The 21,411-nt window shown below is 36.3% G+C and overlaps 1 protein-coding gene across 1 annotated transcript in view; it reads left to right on the forward strand.

The window, feature by feature from the left end:
• LRP1B (LDL receptor related protein 1B) overlaps positions 1–21,411 on the forward strand; it is a 633,449-nt gene that overhangs the window by 544,794 nt on the left and 67,244 nt on the right. The window contains exons 61-67 of the mRNA XM_068195161.1: positions 6,017–6,205; positions 6,971–7,119; positions 10,826–10,919; positions 12,024–12,140; positions 12,311–12,430; positions 14,806–14,925; positions 20,426–20,542. Of these exons, the coding sequence (XP_068051262.1) occupies positions 6,017–6,205; positions 6,971–7,119; positions 10,826–10,919; positions 12,024–12,140; positions 12,311–12,430; positions 14,806–14,925; positions 20,426–20,542 (906 nt within the window). The remainder of the gene's footprint in view (positions 1–6,016; positions 6,206–6,970; positions 7,120–10,825; positions 10,920–12,023; positions 12,141–12,310; positions 12,431–14,805; positions 14,926–20,425; positions 20,543–21,411) is intronic.

Consider the following 21,411-nt stretch of genomic DNA (forward strand, 5'->3'; position numbering starts at 1 on the left):
AGGCAGAAGGTCTCTGTAAATCTGAAAAATAATTAAAAAACCTTTAAAACTCACTAGCACAAACAGTTGTTCTACTCAAATAGTGACTTGTGTATATTTGAGAGTAGTTTATTACTGCTCTGTACTGCCATGGGGTAACTGGCATATAAACAACTGCTCACAGTGAATTAAAAAAGGTAATAAAACATTTTAAAGTGGGACAATAAAATATTTCATTCCTAGTTTTTATCAATTGGTTTTATGGGCAGATTTTGAAAAATTTATGCATCTATTCTCATGGTGTTGTTATATCTAATCATGAACTTTAATATCTCAAGCACATTAGTACTTTAAGATGTTTAGATTTAAGGCTAAATTTCCAGCTTCTTTAGTGATAGCAGTTTGGGGATGTATAACAAGTTTTGTGTGAGTTTGCTGTACTGAAATATTCTCAGTTTTCATTGTTTCAGTTGCATTTTTATACTGGCAAAATAACCCACCACTGAATGCTAGGATTTTATCTTCCGTACTTAACCCAATTTGGATGTGTGATGTATATATTAATTTTGCAGAAAGAAATATTTATGCATGGACATGTTATTAAAGATATGAGTAATAACACCCTAAAACTATATATATAACTATATATATATTAAAAACTATAAAAATAATATATATATAGTTTTATATAGAGTTAATCTATATATTCCATTAATATTTTTTTTTCTGTTCATTGAGTTTGATAGGTTTAGGTTTCTAAACCAAGTGTCAATTTCATAAATGTAATAATGATTATAAAATATCTTTAAAATACAGTATTTTAATGTGATATATAATGTGATGTAATATACTTTAATTATATCTGTCAGAACTACGCACTTTGTCACAAGCTTAATAGAGATAATTTTATTGTCATTATTCATTATTAATTTTATGGACTAAGCACTTCAAATTCTTTATCAAAGGAAGCAAGCATCAGGAATAAGTAGTATAGGAAATAAAAAAGTATTGACTGTGTCTCAGAGAGGCTCCGAGTTGAATGTAAAATGAGACAGAAACAGTTACAAGGGAGTTCACTTGGCAAGGGGACAGTGAGGGCCAGGAATTGCTGCAGAAGAGATCAGCAATCTCCAAGTTTATTTGGTTTTGTAGGTTTAATTGCTATTTTGTTATTAAGTGTTCTTCCTCGATGCAATTTGTCTTTGGAGGGTTTGTAACCCTTCCTGGGAGATTACCACTGGTTCCATTTAGATCGAGATGTCAGTAGGATTTTTATTTCTCTTTTATTGCAGTTCAGAACTTAATTTTCAGGGAGTGGAATTCAAAACAGTGTAGCCTGTTTTTTCAGGTTTGGTCACCCATGTAAATTTTCTGTGTTTGCATGCCAAAATTCTAAAACAAACTGCTCTAATGCCAGAGGGAGCTAGAAAGTAATTTAAATTGTTGCTTAACAATTAATGACTTTTAGCAATTGCTTCCTAGCACTGGCATTCTATAACAGGGTGAATTCTTGGGAAGAGCCTAAGAGGAATCTTTCACCTCTTCTGTTTTTGTAGATTTTGCACAAGGGCAGGGCAAGGTTGCAGTCCCTTGTTTTTGGAAAGGGAAGAGACACATCCCTTTCTGTCTTGGAAGTGATCACACATCGTCTGGACATGATTGGACACTGATAATTTTGGTTTTGTTTTTCTCTTAGAAGGGGTCAACATTTGTCCTTTAAAGGACACTTTTTCTTGATACATTGATTTTACCACCTGCCAATGAGGCCATTTTTATTATTATTTGAGTTACTGTATTTGCTTTTACTTTTGGAAAAACTTGTGTTTCAGTAAGAGCCAAGGGAGCTGGGCTTCACTTCTGTATGCCTTCAGGTTTTGTAGCTCAGGAATCCTAGATGGAATGATTTTCATTCCTGAAATAAAATGAACATTTTTTTTATGCTTAAGTAAATGTGCTCAGAAAATATAAGGGACGCAGAGTTCACTTTTCAGAGAAAAGTAAATATTTGTATCACAAATATGACTTACAGCCTATGACTTTATATTCTTGGATCAAAATTCATACAAAATTTGTAAGTAGGGGAGAGAGACACAGATATTTTAAGTCTGTCATGGTTCTCATGTGTCAACATAATCACATAATCTCCTGTGGCACTTCTCTTAAGTTCATGCAGCACTTTCTCTTCCTTATGTTATATATTGTCATTTTGTCCTCAAGTATCTAATAATTTTTATTTCACACCACTTCTGATCTGTTACAAGCCTCCTTGTTTTTCCCTTTATTACCTGCCTGAGTTTTTTCTTCCTGTTTTCTGCAGCTTTCTGAAAGGCGTGTGCATTCCTTCTCCTTTCTGCCTCCTCTTTCTCACCCCTTTTCTCATCTACCTGGTTGGTCAAGCACTGTTTGGGATTAGCATTCAGTGTCAGAAAATCCACGATTTATGGATAAAGTGAGACACCACCAGAGAATCAGAGCTGGCAGCAGGTTTGTAAGAAGAGGAGGAATTGCAAGGAACTTGCCCAGCTTTGAGAGGAGGAGGTTGTGGTGGAGAAAGGAATCACAAAAGTAAATTTTTTAGCTTTAACAGAATATATTCCTTTCTTACTAATGGGTTTGCAATGTGATAAAATGTTCTCAAATAGCTGATGCAGAGGAAAGAGAGGTGCTTTGTTGTCACGAACCTGCCTTCACTTTAAATTCATACAAAATTATCTGGTTTTGCAGTGCTTGCCAAAGAGGAGCAATGAGTCTTCCTCTCCTGTTTAAAACTGATTCACACCACAGAGCTTGCTGTAGGGTTAATAATTATTATTAAATGGGGTTAATAACTAGTATTAGACACACAGGATTAGTACTGTATGTCACTTAGGTTGAGATCAATCAGCTAAAGCTTTTTTGGAGTTACAGGAAAGAGTTAAAAAAGGAAGTGGGTGTTTCTACTACTCCATACATTTCTAAAAAATCAGTATTCACTGCCTGAAATTTTGGACAGTGTGAAACACTGATATCCTCAAAGGCAAAGAATAAAGAGCATTATGGAGCATTTTTACTGCTCCATCAGATAATCAGATGTAAAAATGACCTCAATTTTCTGTTCATTTTTTTTTGGTTAATGGGAACTATAAATTCTAGAACCTCTTACATGTCAACAGTTCTGATGTTTCCATGCTTATAACATACTAAAAGGCAAAAAAAAATTTGTATTCAGCTATGAATACAACTATTCCTTCATAGACTAGAACTATTCCTTCCAATAGAACTGTTCCTTAAACAGTAAAGTAAGTCAGAATTGGTAGCCACTCAATGCCTGTTTTCAGAAAACTCTCTCAGGCTTTACAGGCATATTTTCTACAAGAAAATACAATGAGTTTCATGATCAGCTTAGAAGAAATATTATAAGTTTTTCTGTTATGTAATTATTCTTAATTCTTCTTTTATAAGAATTTTATCTTTTTATGGTCAGTGTAGAATTTTTATAAGAAATATTTTCCAGTCATTCTGTAGTTACGTTCTGTTTTACTTCAAATGGATTTTTATTTCCATATATGTGTACTATTCATTGCTTTCTTAATTGATTTTTTAATAACTTTCTCTATGTTTCACAACAGAATACATTTAGCTTTTACAGCTTTTAATGGTGCAAGTTTGTGTTGATTGTGACCTAATGAAAAGTTAATGCAGAAGACCATTAAAATTACAGAGTTGCTCAGAAATAAAAATAGGGACAGGACAAATTGCAACCTGAATCTGTGAGTGTTATGCCATTGACAGTTCCAACTTTATACCTATAAATGGTAATAATAGAAAACCCAGTTTTTAGAAACAAATATATTTTGTCATTCTTATTTTAAAGAACATAAAAAGAAGAGTCTCTATTATTTGTTGCATTGTTCCTGATAAGGTGTGTTTATTTTTAAGAAGCTTGAAAGAGTTAAGCTTTTAAACCTGGTACTTGCAGAATTTATTTTTCTTTTAAATAAAAGAAAATTGTACTTGAGTCAATGAACAATTTTCTTCTGTGCAGTGTTCTAACTGTACTATTTAATATTTTGTGCCACACACTTCACTTGGCTTCCTGTTAATGCAGTGTGATGGGCCAATTCAGGCAGTGTTTGGTAATCTCCTGAATCTTCTTTAGCTCATCAATACAAAGTTTCATCTGGATTTTGATGTATGTCTAATCCAATGAAGGCAGGATAAATTGTCTGGTCACCCACAAACATCCACAAAAGCAAAGAATAAGCATTTATTCATATATCTATGCTTAGGCTATGGGGTTTGCTTCCTGGATATCCAAAATAAAGATGACTATTAGGTGTATTTTTCTTTGGTGGGGAATAATAAAGATGATGAAATCAAAATAATTTTTTTCTATGTAAATCTCTTCATGAATGTTAATGCTTTTATATGCCCTCTTATTCTGATTTTAATCTTAACTTTGATCAGAAAAAGAGAAAACTGACTGATAAAATAGCATATTTTTTGTCTTTAGAGAGACTGGAGTGGGACTTTTGACTTCTTTTATTTGGTGCCAAAAGTAGAAGCAAGGGTCATAATTTATATGAACCAATACTGTCTCAGAACTGAAGCAAAATTAAAATAATTAGTTTTATGGTGAATTTCGGGGCCTCATTCAGGGCAGCAGCTTCTGATGTCCCATCCTGCTTCTCCTGTCAGCCAGGTTTGTGTTTCTCATTGGAAACATTACACAGTGGGACTCTACAAATCACAGAAGATATAAGAGCTCTTCTTGTACTGTACCCTGTATGGAACTGTGGCAACTTTGCCTCTGTAATGAGGGTTAAGGTTAAAATTGCCAAGATTTCTTTGGACTTGGACTGATTTCTCGGAAATGCTCTGAAGCTCTTTCAAAAATATCATATTCTTATTTCATTGTGATAGATGTGGTTCATGGAGACATACAAGAAAGGAAAATAATTTCAGGCCTCTTGACCAGAGGGCAACATGCCCTGCACTGGAGTTCAGTACAGGGAGGACTACTGGATAGAAAATTGAATTTTCTAAGTTGTTCCATATACTCAGTACCAGTCATGAGATCTCAATGAGCTATAAATTGTTCCAATGGGAACTTTAGATTTGCCTACTCTATGTCGACAGTTTTCAGGTAAAAAGATGCAGAAAACAGGGTAAAGGTGTTAAAGATGTGCTGGTTAAACGTGACAGTCAGCTGCTGTGCTCTGCCTCTTCACCTCTAACAGTAATTAGGTGATTCAACAACAAAAGATTATCGTTTACAAATTAATTATTGTGGTCAGATATTCTCCTGTGACGTCTATGATTACTACTATTGATGTTTAAAGGAGGAAAAAAGAAAGGCAGCATTCAGTTACTGTTTACCAAAAACAAATACTTCAGGTTAAGGAGTATACTGAAGGATAAAGAATGCTCCAAAGCTTTTACTCCCTTTTGTCCTTTCATCCTTTTCCAAATAATGTTGGCTCATAATTTTCTGATACTGTAGCTATGGACTTATTTTTTTATATTGTGTGGTTGGTGATGCTACAAATTATCAATATTTCCTCTTACTGCAAGACTTCCTGTCTTTCTTGTCAGTATATTTTGATGAAATAAAATGCTATTAATTGTGTGAAAGGGTACTAAACACAGAGCATCAGGAGATGTATATGTTATGTTCTAAATGTTTTCTAATAACTTTTATTCCAGTAAAAGACCCAATTTATATCGCTTATGCAAAGAGTAGGGAAAGTTATATTTGGTGCTTACTATTTTAAAGTTTGATGTGCCTTTAGTTTAAAATCTGGAGGTTGTTTTTGGAACTGAAATTGTTTCATTTCCTTAACACTGACTAGGCCAACAAATTCTAAGCAAGTAGAGCTTGTCCTCCATCCACCTTCATTGTATCTGGTAATAAAGGACCCTCTGCTGCTGGTGTGTTCTCACCATAATTATCCTCTGGACATTCCATAGCAGTTGTTCTGCCAGCCTGGGCAGTGGGGAATATTTTAACTGGCACTTTCCCAAGGGTGAACATTAATCTGAGCATCTCTCCTTCCAGTCCCTAATCAAGACATCCCAGGGGTGATTGCACTGACATTGTTTGAAGACTACATCTACTGGACAGACGGGAAAACCAAATCCCTCAGCCGTGCCCACAAAACCTCTGGCTCGGACAGGCTCTCCCTGATTAACTCGTGGCACACCATCACAGACATCCAGGTGTATCATTCTTACAGGCAGCCTGATGGTAATTATCCTGTCTCTGCTTTCCAAGCAGCACATGGAGGTATTTGGCTGAGTAGCCATGTGCTGAGGTACTGCATGCTCATTTATCTGCAATGATTGTTTCTGTTCTGTTTCAGATTGTGGAAGTTTTCACATGATCATTTTTAAACATAAATCTGTGATTAATGTTTTAAGCACATCCAGTATTAAATACATCTAACAAAACTTGCTCAGTCGAGAGATAATTTATGTGCTTAAAAATTAACCTAAATACTGACTGAAAGTAAACTGTTAAGTTGCATTTCAGTACAAGTTACCATTTTTTAAGAGGGGAACAGTGTGTTTTGAAAACTTTTAACCCAGTTCTTTGAAAAGTGTTAATATTTCAGAAGAATACTGCTAGACTGAGGGAATGTCAGAGAATGTGAGTGGTATGATTCTGTCTTATCTGCTGATATCACAGTATTTGAATTGTAACTGAATGCTATTTGGCAATTGACCTAGATAAGATAATTTTCCTCACATTATAAAAAAAAAAAAAAAAGAGGTCTTTTCTTCCTCTCATTCTTTCAGTATTGAACTTACAACCATGGTAATAATTCATTTTTGCATACAACAGAGAACAGCTTAAAGGCAGCAGGAAGAGTTTGCCTCTGTGGGTTTTTGATCTGAGACACTGCACTGTAAAGACAGAACATGGCACACAATTTCCCTCCTCCATAAAACAGATACCCCAAAGCGTGCTAAGATAAGAGGCTCTGATCTACCTCCCCTCTTCTGTCCACAGTGTCCAGACACGTGTGCACGCTGAACAACGGTGGCTGCAGCCACCTGTGCCTGCTGGCCCCTGACAAGCTGCACTCGTGTGCCTGCCCCACCAACTTCTACCTGGCCGCGGACAACAGGACGTGCCTGTCCAACTGCACCGCCAGCCAGGTACGGCCTGCCTGCGGACTGACTGCTCTGCTCCTGCTGTGGAACAGGGAATGCTGGCTTCACCCAGGGAATGGGAGCTTCAAAAGGAGCTCAACACTCAGAGGGGCACTTGGAGCGTTGTGAGCTTGAAAGCTCACAGTGGTCTCCTTGCATGGCTAAGCCGGGAGGAGCTGGCTCATGGAAGAGAAACGGGAGTGATGGATCTAGCCTGGAAAATAAAAACTTTAATAACAAACGGGGTGCAGGGAACAGAGCTAGATTCCAAAATCCCCTTGGGCAGGGCAAACGCAGCCAGGTCTTGGGGCACAAAGTCCAGTCAGGAGGGTGAGCTCAGAACACGACCTTATAAGAAAAAAGTCCTGAACCAAGAGAGAAGGAGAACTGGAAACTTGACCAAATATAGGATGGCTCTGTTAGCATACTACTAACTCCCATGAGCCCACTCTTCCCACCGTGGCCTGGTCAGGTGTCCCCTCCCCTCAATGCCCTGCCTGCCATGGTTTGTGGCCAAAGCCCTCTGCAAATGCGTCTAAATCATATATTATATGAAGCAGGAATCCCAGTTGGACAAGATTCCGCAGAGCGTTTCGTCTCCAAGGCTGTTAGAGGGAAACACTTGCAAATGGCTTTTTCTCCAGAGAATATGGGACTTGTTCACTTTCAAATGTTGGTGTTCCTGCCAGTCACCAGAAAAAATACAGCTGCTAAACCTGTAAAAATAGCCTTGAAAAAACATTTGTCTGAAATACCAAATACTAAGTGTGTATAACAGTGATTTGGGATGCATGAATGAATTTTGCACTAAAAAAAGACAAGCTCAGTCTAGTTAGAAGGATTGGAAAATGATAGACTTGTGTTAAAAATAATCCAATATGTAAATGGAAAAAAAAATCATCAATTAAAACACTAAACTGTATTCCCTATTACTTAAAGGAAAAATTTATTACTTTTTTTCTTAAAATGTAAGGTAAATAAGTAGAACATACTGATTTCATATAAGAGAACCACTTTGATAAAAGCCTTTGGATTGTTCTAACCAGACAATGAAATTGTTGATTGTTATAGTACATATGGCTTTTAAAATATTTTTAGTAGTTTGATTTTCTAATAGTTCCTTTTTATTAGAGGTGTGCTAATGACTTCTTACAATGTTCTACATGCATGGTAATGATTTCCAGCATTAAGGAAAATAGTTTTACTCATAATTTTTAGGGGGCAGTGGCCATCTTAATAAAAGAGGCACAGTTTCACTCAAATAATAATCTTATTTAAGAGACTTGACTTTCTCTGTTTTCTTAAGATGTATATCACTTCTAAAATTGGGAATTTCTTAACAATTTTGCCCCATACCTAGTTCCTCAAATTTAGCTTAAAAAAAATAGACACTTAAAAAAATTCCTTAGGTGACACTAGAAGCTTATACCACAGTGAATTTATATACTAACAGTTGTCTGAATGGCTCCATTCCACTCTAATTAATTCAGTGGTAATATGAATTGAAGAAATAGCATCACATCTTGGACACTTGAGGAGCAATATTTTATCCACCACAGTGGAGAGCAGAATTATGTGAAAGAGGCAGCTTCAGACAGGAAGTTTGAGCTTGGCATTGGTTATTCATAATTTTTTTCCAGGTTTGCAATCTGTTTACTCTTTGATAACTCATCAGTCTGATGGCATCAGATGCAGAGATCAGTGGCAAAAAGTTGTCTCTCCTTAAGATTTTCAGATGATGCTGTCAGATCAGAGCTGCTCCTACGATGTCTTAATTTTTGACAGCACAGCCACCTTTGGCTATTTCTGATGGGAAGGAGTCGTGGATGGTCCATAAACTGACCTTGCCTCTCCAGACCATCCTGTGCTGGCCCATCTGGCATGAGAAGTTTTTTAATACAAATCCCATTAGACTCTTGGACACCAAAAATCCATCCATTTAAGACCCATATGACCCTGATACCTGATTTTGCAGGGTTTTGTGTCCTGAGTTTGGAAGGGAATGCAAGTATTTTCATAACAACATCTCAGAGTTAGTGTCTATTTCCTGGAAATAACTTTCTGATGCCATTTTGGCAGCCTGAAGTCCCTTTTGGTGAGCAGAGCACGTGAAGAGGACAAAGAATGGCAATTGTCTGAGTTTCTGTTTGCCTCCTGCTGACCCCTCTGAGCTGCAGATCTGTGTGGGGCAGTAACAGCTGCCCCTCAGCCCAGCCTGTTACACAGCAGGTCCCTCAAGGTGCTACAGGAATGATGTAGCTCCAACTATAGGTTCTATATCATAAATGCCATTGAAATCCTAATTTTCCTTGGCAGAAAAAATAAACTGAGCTAAGGTTCCAAATTTATTATATCATTTAAATACAGCTTTATTGAATAATCAATGATTTTTAAAATGTGAAAAAAGCTGCCCACAGACAGAAAATGAAATATCTTGCCTTTCTAAATCTTCTGTTTTCCTTCCTTTCTGTGTTCACAGAGACAGCAGGTAGGAAAACCAACATTTCTTAAAAGCTGACTGATAATCTACCCAGATTTTTGTCCCTGAAATGAGCCTCATAATGTACTCAGTTATTAGGTTTAGCCCTAGAAAATGACATCAGTTTATACCATTTGTTTTGTTTGCATTCCTCTTTCAGTCAGAACAAAATACTCTACTCACCTGAGTAGAGAGTAAATGCACAGCCTTCCTACAAAAGATTTTTCTTTTTTTTCTACAGATTTTTTATCCTTTTGAAAGTCTGTAAGGCTTTACATTTGATTTTTTCATTTAATTCAAACAATGTAAGCAATACTGTACACAACACCACACATTAAGGCTCTTTTCAACTGTGAGTGTTTGGGTTTATCTGGAAAAATGATGTTGTCTGCTTCAACAGTCTGCAAAAAGTGAGAATTGAAGTGTTTGCTTTGAATAAGACCTTCAAGAATGAAATCACAGAATACAGCAAAATGTAATGAGCAGTTTGTATTAGGGCATTGTAAGCCAGCATAACACAGTCATTGAAACGACAGTGATTTTTATCACTTTGGCAACCTCAGTGCCAAAACTTAAAACACAAGTTTTGTAAAATTAACAGCCAGAAAATTATTGATGCATCAATGCCTCAAGCAGCTGATTTGCTGAAAAAAACACTCCACAACTTGTAAGAGTTGTAAAGTCGCTATGATTTATTTTAGCGTTGGGCGCATGTGGGATAGCTTCCTTTAAAGGACACGTGTACTTCTGAAAATTCCTGAGTGTATTTTATCCCTCTCACCTGTTGCATATGCATGTATTAAACTGTCTTATCAATTTTTATGAGCCTGCACAGTTCTTCAGTCATGCAGCTGTAATGTGGTGCTTGTAACCCAGATTCAGTTTTTCTGTCTGCTTTAGCCCCAAGGTCGGTGGAGTCCTCTTAATCTCTCTTCAGCTTGGATGCTTGTGTTCTTTTCTAAGTAGCTTTGAATCACCTTTGTTTTGTTTGCAGAGAAGCTCTTTGTTTCTCTTTTGCAAGCACAAAAAGTTAACAGACTAAACACGTTTAAACAGCAGACTCCAGCTCAATCCAAAATTGATTTCTACCTTGAGTTAAATTTCTCAGCCCCTGTCTCACAGCGGAGCTTATTGTCATAATCTGCGCCATCCATCCTTATAAATAAATAAATAAGCAAATGAATTAATGTCAACATGAAATAGTTTATTGCTGCTGGTCTTTCCTCTTCGCAGTTCCGTTGCAAAACCGACAAGTGCATCCCGTTCTGGTGGAAGTGTGACACGGTGGATGACTGCGGGGACGGCTCCGACGAGCCCGCCGAGTGCCGTGAGTGCGCGCCAGCTCTGGGGTCTGCCTCTGTCAGCAGGGCCCAAACCAGATAGAACGCTTCATAAATAGGTTTAGGAAGAGGATTTTTGTGGACGTTTCTTTTTGCAGCACAACTTTATGCTCCTTGGTCTCTGAGTCTATTGAGGTGTTTGGAAAATCATACATATTTTTCATCTTTCAAACCTTTACTTCGCCTCAGTTACGTTTTCACTAAAGATTTTAATTTTGAAGCTGTTACTTGGAGGTTGTGGAATTCTTTGCATGAATACAAACTCCTGACAGGTTTATTTGGGTTTGTTTTTTTTTTTTTTTTTTTCCTGTGTAATAAAAAAAAGTGTGGGATTCCAATCTCATTTGCGTGTGTTTTGTTGCAATTGTAGACATTTAGACACACATTATTCTTCACTGCAGCTTTCTGAGCAACAACAATGCTCTCCCTGTGATCCTTGCTTCCCTCCCTTAAGCTTATATTTGAAAAAAAACTTGGTGTATTCCACAGTCTTCTAGTTAATTAACAGTTAATTTGAATTTTTGTATTGAAATCCCTCACCCAAATTTTTGCAATTTTATAATTAGTTCTCTTCTCCTGCTACAGAGGCCTCTGAAGCAAATTTTACCATGTGTAATCATTCCACATAAGTTTTTATTTTAAGCTATTCTATACTTATATATAATATTACTGTAGAGGTACGTAATTGCTCATTATTTCTAATGACAGTGGCTGGAGAAGGAACAATTCCTTCCTTGAGAAATAAAATTACAGTGGGATAGAGAGTTTCTTAAAAGCAGACTTGAACTCAAGTGTTTAGATCTGAAATTGCAGGTCTCTGTTGAGCCTTTGGTAAGCTTCAACCTGCAGGGGGTTTTCACTCTGTGTCATTAGCACTGTAACTAGAGCTGCACAAATTAAAGATATCAGACTTTGAAATTAGTCTTGCAATCTTATGTGTACCCTTTAATTACTAATATATACTCAGATTAAGATTATAAAGGAAATACAAGTTTATAGGTATATTGGATTAGTCCATGGGGTAAGAAAAGCAATATTGAGACTTTAAACATTGCTCTGGTGTATTCATAAGCCGTTTTGTCTTTTCCCAGCTGAATTCAGATGTCAGCCAGGACGTTTCCAGTGTGGAACTGGGCTTTGTGCTCTTCCAGCCTTTATCTGTGATGGAGAGAACGACTGTGGGGACAATTCTGATGAACTGAACTGTGGTAGGTGCTTGTATACACTGCAGGCTTCAGAAACAGGCCAAACTGCTTTAAATGTCATATTTCACACACTGTCAACAAACAGCATTTTTCTTCATCTACCTTTGAAGTTTTGAATCTTTTCAACTTTTAATCATTTTAACTTGCTCTTTTAATTTTCTTATAATTTACAGACACACACGTGTGTCTGTCGGGGCAATTCAAGTGCACAAAGAACCAGAAGTGTATCCCAATAAACCTGAGATGCAATGGCCAGGATGACTGTGGTGATGAAGAAGATGAAAGAGACTGTCGTAAGTTATGCTTGGAGAATTTATGCTTAGAGAACCAGTTATGCAGCTGGTTTTAAACAGGGAACTGGAGTAAAACACTGTAAATGTCCTCTATATAAAACAATTCGAGAATGTGCAAACAGTTAATTCACAGGACTGGTGTGCAATGCTTCATAGACAAAAAAGCAAGCTAAAATGAAATTTATTAACTCCAAATTTAAAGTCATTGCAAAGAAGAGAGGAGTATAAACAATTTCAGGCATTTAATTGGGTTTTTGACTGAGATTGAAACACGTATTTGACTCTGAACCACTTCACAAATGACTCATATTCCTGAGCTTTCATCTGCTATGCCTTGCAGCAATACATTACAATGGAAAAAGATGTTTTTTCAGAATCTTTTGTTGGAAAAGCTGTGGATCCAAAGCTCCTTTACATTCTTGTTGTTTCATTGATTATTTTTACCTTTTCTGTTCCCCTTTCTCTGGGGATTTCATTCATTTATCTATGTAACTGGATTTCCATTTAGTGCAACTCAGCTTTTAGTGCAAGTTACTTTTCACACATTTATTTTCACTTTACATTTCTTAGATATAAGTGGAGAAAATATTTTTAGATTTATAATGGAAATTTGTTGAATAAGTTTGTGTCTTTGATCATTTTGTAACAAAGATGATGGGGTTGCCTTGAAATGTAGCTCTGTGTTTTATTGATTTCACTGCTCAGATCTGCTGCTGATCTGAGCTACTTGTTCTGGATCAGCTTTCTCAAGGTTTGCATGTGCTGAATTTCTGCAAAGAACAAATCCTTCTGCAAGGGGAGAAGGGTTGCTAAGGATAGAAAGGCTTTTTGGATGGTCATGTTTGATGGCTGCCTTCCAAACTTCTCGGGAGAGATGTAAATACAAGTTTTGCAGAAAGCATTTTATATAGGTTTGCATGTTGGATTTCTTAACTGATTAAGAGGGATCAGGAAAGCTCCTGTGAAAGATAAGGGAGATTACTTTTTCCCCCTGGAAAGAACTGCACATGGTACATGGAAGGCTCCCAAACACCTTGAGGTGTAGTTGGCAGAAGTTAAATCAGAGCAGCAGAGTCTACAGTTCAGGGACTGTGAGTTCATATTGACTTGGGCTCCTGGCACAAGACAGGTAACAGGTGAGATTCTCTCTCACTCTAATGTCACCAGTCTGGCATCCATAAAATCATTTTTTTTTTAAGTCTGCCACTGTTCTGTTTTGCTTACCAGGTGATTTTTTCAAAGTCACATTTCATACTGAAGGCTTTCCAAATGTCCAGTGAAGGTCACTGTGCTGGTGTTTCTTGTAAAGCACTGTGAAATCCCCTGGTGATGTGTCCTAGCTGAGGATCAGAATTATTTGTTGTGGTACAGTTAGGAACATACCCAAGTCTATGGAAATGTGACACTGAAAGAAATAATACACCAACTTTTAGCAAACCTAAAATTTTTCGTCTTGCCAAACCCAAGAGACAAGAATGGTAATATCAGGGAGCAAACTGCTTTTCAACAGGGGTAGGAAAGTTTTTAAAAGCACTACAGAATTCCTTAGGTGAAGGTGGGACATACATTCATGTGGGAAAACCTTATCAAACATTTCCTGTTTCTCTCCTATGGTCAGTTCAGTTTAAAATTATTTGGGGTACATATACTCATCTCTAAAGAACATCTAGAATCACATGTGTGCACTGAGGATCTGTTTTGTTTTTAAATGGCTGTTCTGAGGTTAATGCAGTTAAACTCTAACTTAGACCATCCTTAAAGAATAGGCTGAAAGCTCAGCTGCATCTTTGCATCTTTTTCTTGCTGCAGGATTCAATCAAAAATTGTTGTTCTAAACTGATAAAGTGAAATATTTGTCAGGCTTTTCTCAACATTTGCCCAATTTAACAGAGCTCAGAATTTCACAAAAATCATGCATAATTTTAATTCTGTTTTTGATCAAAGCATCCAGAGCTGCCTTAGTCTTATACACTGACTCTCAGAATTTATAACTGGCATTTTAGAAAGGTAAGGTAAAAAGCTTGTCTGATTTTTGCTGAAGTGGTTTGATTCTATCTATGGTAAGTCTATTTGCTGTTAAAAGAATATCAATATATTCCTTACAATATATTCATCACAATATATTCATTGTGATATTCATATTGTCTCATTATATTTCTTTTACCTTAATGTTTCTATAATATAATATATAAGAAAATGACAAAACTATAAACAGTATAAACCTGAATGTTTTTTTTCTTACAGATATTATATAAATTATGCTAGAGATATCCAGTTTCTGATTCTTGAATCATTAATTTTTTTTTTCTTTAAAACACATGTTTTAAATATTAGCAGAAATTTCTAATCTTGATCTGGAATTCTTTTATTTAAAGCTGAAAACAGTTGTTCTCCAGACCACTTCCAGTGTAAAACAACCAAACACTGCATCTCCAAGCTGTGGGTGTGTGATGAAGACCCAGATTGTGCAGATGGGTCAGATGAAGCAAACTGTGGTGAGTATGCCAGTGGTCCTGCATCTGTTGCTGTGGCTTGACATTTTTTTAGCAAAAGGAAATAATCTTCCCAATTTGTATATCCTCTTTCAGTGTTTGATAATGCCTAACTGGAACATCTCTGGCTTATCCAGTTCTTACTGAATGGCAATCTTTGTATGAGTAGTTGATAAATTCCTGTTGTACAACTTCTTTATTGGCAGGAGCTGCAAATGAGGCTCTCATTTGGAGTCAGGGAAGTGGCACAGAATGTAGTGGCTGTCATAGGATAAGGTTATGTTCTTTATTTTTAAATATAGTTATCCAGTTTCTATCAGTTCAGTCTGTACTTAATTGCTGCTGAAGTTCATAAATAGTGAAAATATAATAATTTGCAAATCCTGGTAGTTAAGACTGATGGTATAGAAAGGTTCAGAGCAGTTTCTAACTTGACGTGGCCAACTTCTCTCTGTGAGCTCCAGGGAGTTATGAGTCAGCTCTTACTGTTATAATTAGAGAAAATAATAAATATTCTGCCTGGGAAATGGATTACAGACAATCAGAGGCAAAGTGGATCAGTACTGCTGGAAATTCCCTGATGGATGTCGATGCAAGACACACACTAACCATGTGCAGAAACACTTGTGAAACTTCCAAGACTGGTCTATAAAGGAAAAAACAGAAAAATGGTCTGAGGTGGAGGAGAACAAGACAAATATGGAACATTTAAAGCTCTCACCATTATTCATCCACACATCAGTGAATGGTTTGATGAAACACCTGTGTCTGGACAGGTTTATCTCTGGGACAACAGAGTAACAAAACTACAGGCTGCAGTCAAGGACAAAGCACTGAGATGCTTTTCCACGGATGTGTTTCAAATAATTGACACATGAGTATATAAAAAATGCTGAAGGTGGCAAATATGGCTGGGAAAATGAACTTTCTCAGCACTGAAAATCCAAGACCATTGTTTGAATTGCCAGGATGGGGAAAATAGTTACTCCTGTCAAGTGGTGCGAAGTTTACAGTCCAAGGAATCGTTTATCTTGAAGAAACAGTGAATGCAAAGGAGGTGGAGCTCCATGTCCACTCCTGGGCTGTTATTGAAGCAGCCCTGCACTGCTCACTTTCTGATCTACGTCACAGCTACTCTCTCCTCCACCATTCCACATCACCTGGATCTCCAACATGCTGTGGCTTTCCAACTGGGACAGCATTACAAGCTTCCAAATTGTGGATTCACATTTTGGCCAACCTGTGCACACCCAACTGATGTGGCACAAATGGTCGTAAAATATTTCTTCTAGTAATACGCTCAAGTCACAATTTATTTTTTTTAAAGAGAAAAAGAAATAATACTGACAGTAAATAGGAAAAATTGTGTTTAGAATAAGTACTTCACTCTGAGCCATTATTTTACAATAGTTAGAATAAAAATTACTCACATGGCTAAAAAGATTAGAGAAGTAATGTGTGCAGTCCCAAGCTTAAAAGGTTCTTTAAAAGGTTCTTCAAATCACAACATATCCAGCTGGAGGTGTTGGTTCATATCTGAGAGTCAGCTTGACTTTTGTCCTGTCTCTGGGCAGGAATATGTGAGCAAAGCAGGCCCACACTGAGACTTCCCTGGGACACTCCACAATCCTCTAACAACTGGAGAATCAGAGACATTGTCAGTCAAATATGTCTCTGTGTACAATAATTCATCATAGATTTCACTTTTTCTGCCTTTGTAAAGTTTTCACCACGTGCTGCAGCGAGGTGTCCCACAGCTTAACCACGCACTTCCCTGCTAAAACACCCACATGTTTATTTTTAATCTCCTGGCTGCATACACTGCTCTTGATTTTTGTGTTGGAGGAGACAGAATAATTTATCCATAGTCACAATTTCTGTGCCAAACACGGTTGCATACACATGGAACAGCTAAGCCTTGACAAGAACAGGGTGTGTTTAATCATATTTTGAAGTTTTCCATATTTTTAGCATTTGAAATATGGTTAAATGACCTTACAATGACAGTAGTTTCAACACAGTTTGGTCCTCTGCATTTTATTTTTCAAGTTAAAGATTGTTATTTTTATGTACAAAGTTTGGTAGAATTAAATTCTATGAAGTATATGAATGAGTATAAAAAGGATCTACATATGTTGATGTAACACTAATTTGTTATTGTTTGGAGTTCATTTCTAAAATGTCTGCAATTCAAAACTTGTGTAAAATAATCTCTTTTTGCTTGAGTGCTGCATGGCCATATGTATTTTGCTTAGTCAACTTCTGCTGCTGTGTGTTATTGGAGATGTTACACTGAGTACACTTCTAGAAGCAGTGTAAATGTATTTATTCTTCTGTGGTTGCTTTCCAACTCAGACAGTCGAGGTAGAATCAGGAAACGTGGGTTTCTTTAGGAGTGTCTGGTGTTTCTCAGAGAACATGAGACAGAGTTCATTGGTGCTAACAGTCCAGGCAATTAAAGAAAGCCATTAGATTATGCTAGTCCTTGCTCACAACTCTGATACTTTACATTAAAATGGACTAGTTTGAGTTAGAATCTGAAGAAAGCTGTATGTGGTCTTGGAAAGTGATTTTATAATAGTCTTTAAAGGTTATATATGTTTCAGGTCTTTATTTTCCTGAGGTGTCAACATTGGCATGACTGCTTTCTTCTTTCTCACTTTTTTTAAATATTGATTTTATTTTTAGCTGTGAAAGTAAAAAAGTAAGCTTTTTTTCCCGATGATAAAGAATATTTTCTTTGAGGCACTCGAAGGATGCATTACATAATCTTAAACTTCCTTCAACAGGTTTATAATTTCCTGTACCCAGCATGGGTGACAGCCTGCCAAGCTCTAGGACAGCCAGCTGATTCTGAATCAAAAGCAAATTCCTTTTAGTTTTGGATTTTATCCCACTCAGACACACACACCAAATGCACACACATGAAAATGTATGGATTTTAAATCCCCAAAGAAGAGCAATGTATACAAATTAGTGCTTTCATTCACAGGGATTGATATTTGAATCAAAATGTGTTTAGGGTGCAGATGGGCTTTTTTGCCTTGTTTTGGTTTTGTTTCTCCATTTTAGCCTTCATCCTGTTTTTCTCATGCTCATTTAGAAGTATTTCTAAAATAAAATCCTAGTTCAGTTCAGCAGCATCCGCAGCTCCCTCTGATCACACAAATTTCTAAGGAAGGCTGTGCCTGTTACAGCAGGTCAGTGAATCTCTTAATAACAATTTGAAGAGAGCAGTATGAAAATGGAGTTATCAGTGCTTGCTCCTTTGCACCATTTCTATCTGAACTTTCACACTTTAAGGGGGTCTCATTTTAAGAAAAATGAGGAAGCAATTTAGTGTTGAAGGCAGAGATGACAAAACATGTGTGGGCTCCTTTGTGCTTTTCATGGTTCCACAATTCCCAATAAAAAAGGTCTGGCACTGTTTCCTTTGAGTGACTGAATCCATCATTCTCAAAGATCAGATAATTGTTACAAAACTTTCCCAAATGTTCTTCTTTGTTATATCCTACCCCTGGTATCCCAGTGTTTCCCTCACTTCTCATATATGTGAAGAAAGAAATACAAGACAAGCAAATCTGGTTTGTAAGACATTGTCAGCTGTAAGCTGCTACACGAGATCGTTCAGCCCTGAGGAAAAATAAAGTTTTCATATTTGTGAAGAAAGGAGAGCCTTACAAACATGCAAAATGTTTTGTATTTTTAAAAATTGTATTCCTTTATGTTTGGTAGGAGTAAAGCATGAAGAGAAAGATTAACATTCAAGTAGCAATCAGAGGTTAAGGTTGGATAAATTAAAAAAATCTAGATTTTCTTCAAATATATAGGAAAGGAAATGGTGCAAAGTGGATTTAGTATGCTTCAGAACTAAATAATTCTTTATGAAGAGTAACAAAATATATATTTCATATTCAGGTAACTGAAATGAATGGGTGTCATCTCTGGCTCTGTGTATTACTGATTAGATCTTGGAGTTTCTACTGAATGTGGAGGGGTAAATAGAATATTTATATGTTGCTGTGATGTTATCTTTCATTAGTGCTACAATTCATTTTATGGGCAAATATTCTTGTGGAAGATTGCAGACTTTAGTGGAAGTGTTTTAATAAACATAGGATGGATTTCAAGTTTGAGACTTTATCCTTTGCAGAGCTACAGAATGAAAATACAAGAGTGTGATAAGTTTGGGAGGAATATTTTTATATTTTGTAATACTAAATATTTTTAATTGTTTTCCAGTGCAGGTATTTGAAATATTATGATGCAAGTATCATAGACTGTAATATTAAAAAATATCATGGGGAAAAACATAATTTGGGAGAAAACTTCTTGCAATTGTGACGTTGGCAGAGAAGAAGGAGCAAACATAAAAGACAGAATTGCAGTGATCAGATTTTTGAGTGCACACCACTGAGCTGCAACACCAGTCTTGGTACTCAAATGTCATTTGATCAATCTGGTTCCAGAGCCACACCTGAAGCAACAGACAAAATGCAACATTTGGCCCCTAGCATCACATTAACACCTCTAATTTGTGGTTCAGCAGCAGAGGAATCAGTTGATTGGAACTGCTGTTTGTCAGTCATTAGCAGCCCTGGGGTTGCCATGAGAGCAGAGTGAAGCTGCTCTGACATGTTTTGACTTTTCCTGACAGAAATTTAAACATTTTCTAGTGCAATATCACAGTGACATGTAATTTTAAATATGTCATTGAGGCTTTTACAAAGCAAACTTTTTTTTTTCCCTCCCCCCAGTGAAAATGTCACTGATAACTTTTTAATTTACTTCATTTCATCTCAGTCCTTAGAATCTGAACAAATTGTTCAAGAGCTGCTCACAGAAAACACAGAGGCAGCTCCTACCTGCTGGAGGAGTTCGGGTGTTCATGTATCTCTAAAGAGGCTTCCAATGCTCCTCTGTAAATAGAAAAGCTCATTGAAAAGGAAATTTCCCTCAGTTCAGCACTATAGGCTTTGTAATGTTTTACCTCATATGAGTAACATCCAATCCATCAGTAGATAAAAATTTAAATCAAAGTGCAAAAATTTCCTGTCCTAAATTATTATATGTCAAAGTAACTTTTGAGAAATACATATTTTGTACATTTTTCAAATCAATATTTTAGTGGTTTACTGTGACCTGATCTTTTTTAGGGCACTCTTACAGATAAATTCAAGGAAAAGTGAATTCAGTTCTTGAGATTCAGTGTACTTATACCCTCTCTTGTGACCCTTTCTGAATTTCATATTTTTTAGACTTTATATGATAGTTTATGCACTGCATATTTTAAATTCATCAAATTTAAGATTAAGGTGTGAATGTATAAATAGATGTTTAAAGAATGTGATGAGAGATAAATTATTCCTTAAAGTAAAATTTCAAATATTATGGTTGCTCATCTTTATATGTATCCAGTAATCTTATAATGATTTTAGTGGGAGTCTTTCTCATTTTGACTCTTTGTTTTCAATGCTGTAAATATTACTCACCCTAATTACAGATAAAAAAACTTGTGGACCTCATGAGTTCCAGTGCAAAAACAACAACTGCATTCCAGATCACTGGAGATGTGACAGCCAGAATGATTGTGGAGATAATTCTGATGAAGAAAACTGTAGTAAGTAACTTTTACCTTGGTCCATGTTAGAACAGAGTCAGCTTGGCAGCGTGCAAGAGAAAACTTCTTAATTTTTATAAAACACCTGTATTTTCATTCAACACCCTCTGATCTGCTGACCACAATTGAAAATGTCCCTTCCTGTAATTCTCAAACTCTGTTCAGTCTTATGAATAGCTGTATCAGCTATGAAAAAATGCTTGACCTCCAACTGCTCAATAATCTGGTAAATTAAAAATAAATATTATGATTAGTTTACCTTTATCAGTTAGTTACATATCAAAAATTTCTTATATTTAAAAAAGAATCATAAACACTGTTCAAAAGTGAAGTGATAAGCATTTAACAGGGAATTTTGATCAAACATTGCCTGCTCGTTATATTCATTGTATTCTTGAGATGATTTGCCTTGTTTCATATTGAGAAGTCAATTTCTTTAGTATTTAATTGCATTGAGAAGTAGATGTGGTTATTCAAAATAGCTCAGTTACCCAGTTCTCTCTTACCCATGAGGAACCTGAAGGCCTAATAAATCTCTGTAATACCACTTTCAGGGAGTTAATTTCCATCTGGGTCTCAGGAAGAAATGAAAAATTTGTAATGCTTTTATCTAATAATTACTGTCTTTATAGAATATTTCAAGAGGGACATTCCCTAAATACTTCTGAAGTGCCTTCTCTTGACAATTGCTGTGGTTTTTTTCCTTTTACTCGGAAATGCACCAAGTTAATATCTTTTTCTTGCACATAATCTTCAATACACATTCCTGATTGTATACCATGAGTGTATATTTAGTATCTTCAAGGGGGTGATGTAAAAAGTTTCATAAATTAGGCATTCTAATGCTGAGTGAATGCTGCTGCCCCTTT

Source organism: Anomalospiza imberbis, chromosome 7 (genome assembly GCF_031753505.1).
Source record: "Anomalospiza imberbis isolate Cuckoo-Finch-1a 21T00152 chromosome 7, ASM3175350v1, whole genome shotgun sequence".
In the NCBI taxonomy this organism is placed as follows: domain Eukaryota; kingdom Metazoa; phylum Chordata; class Aves; order Passeriformes; family Viduidae; genus Anomalospiza; species Anomalospiza imberbis.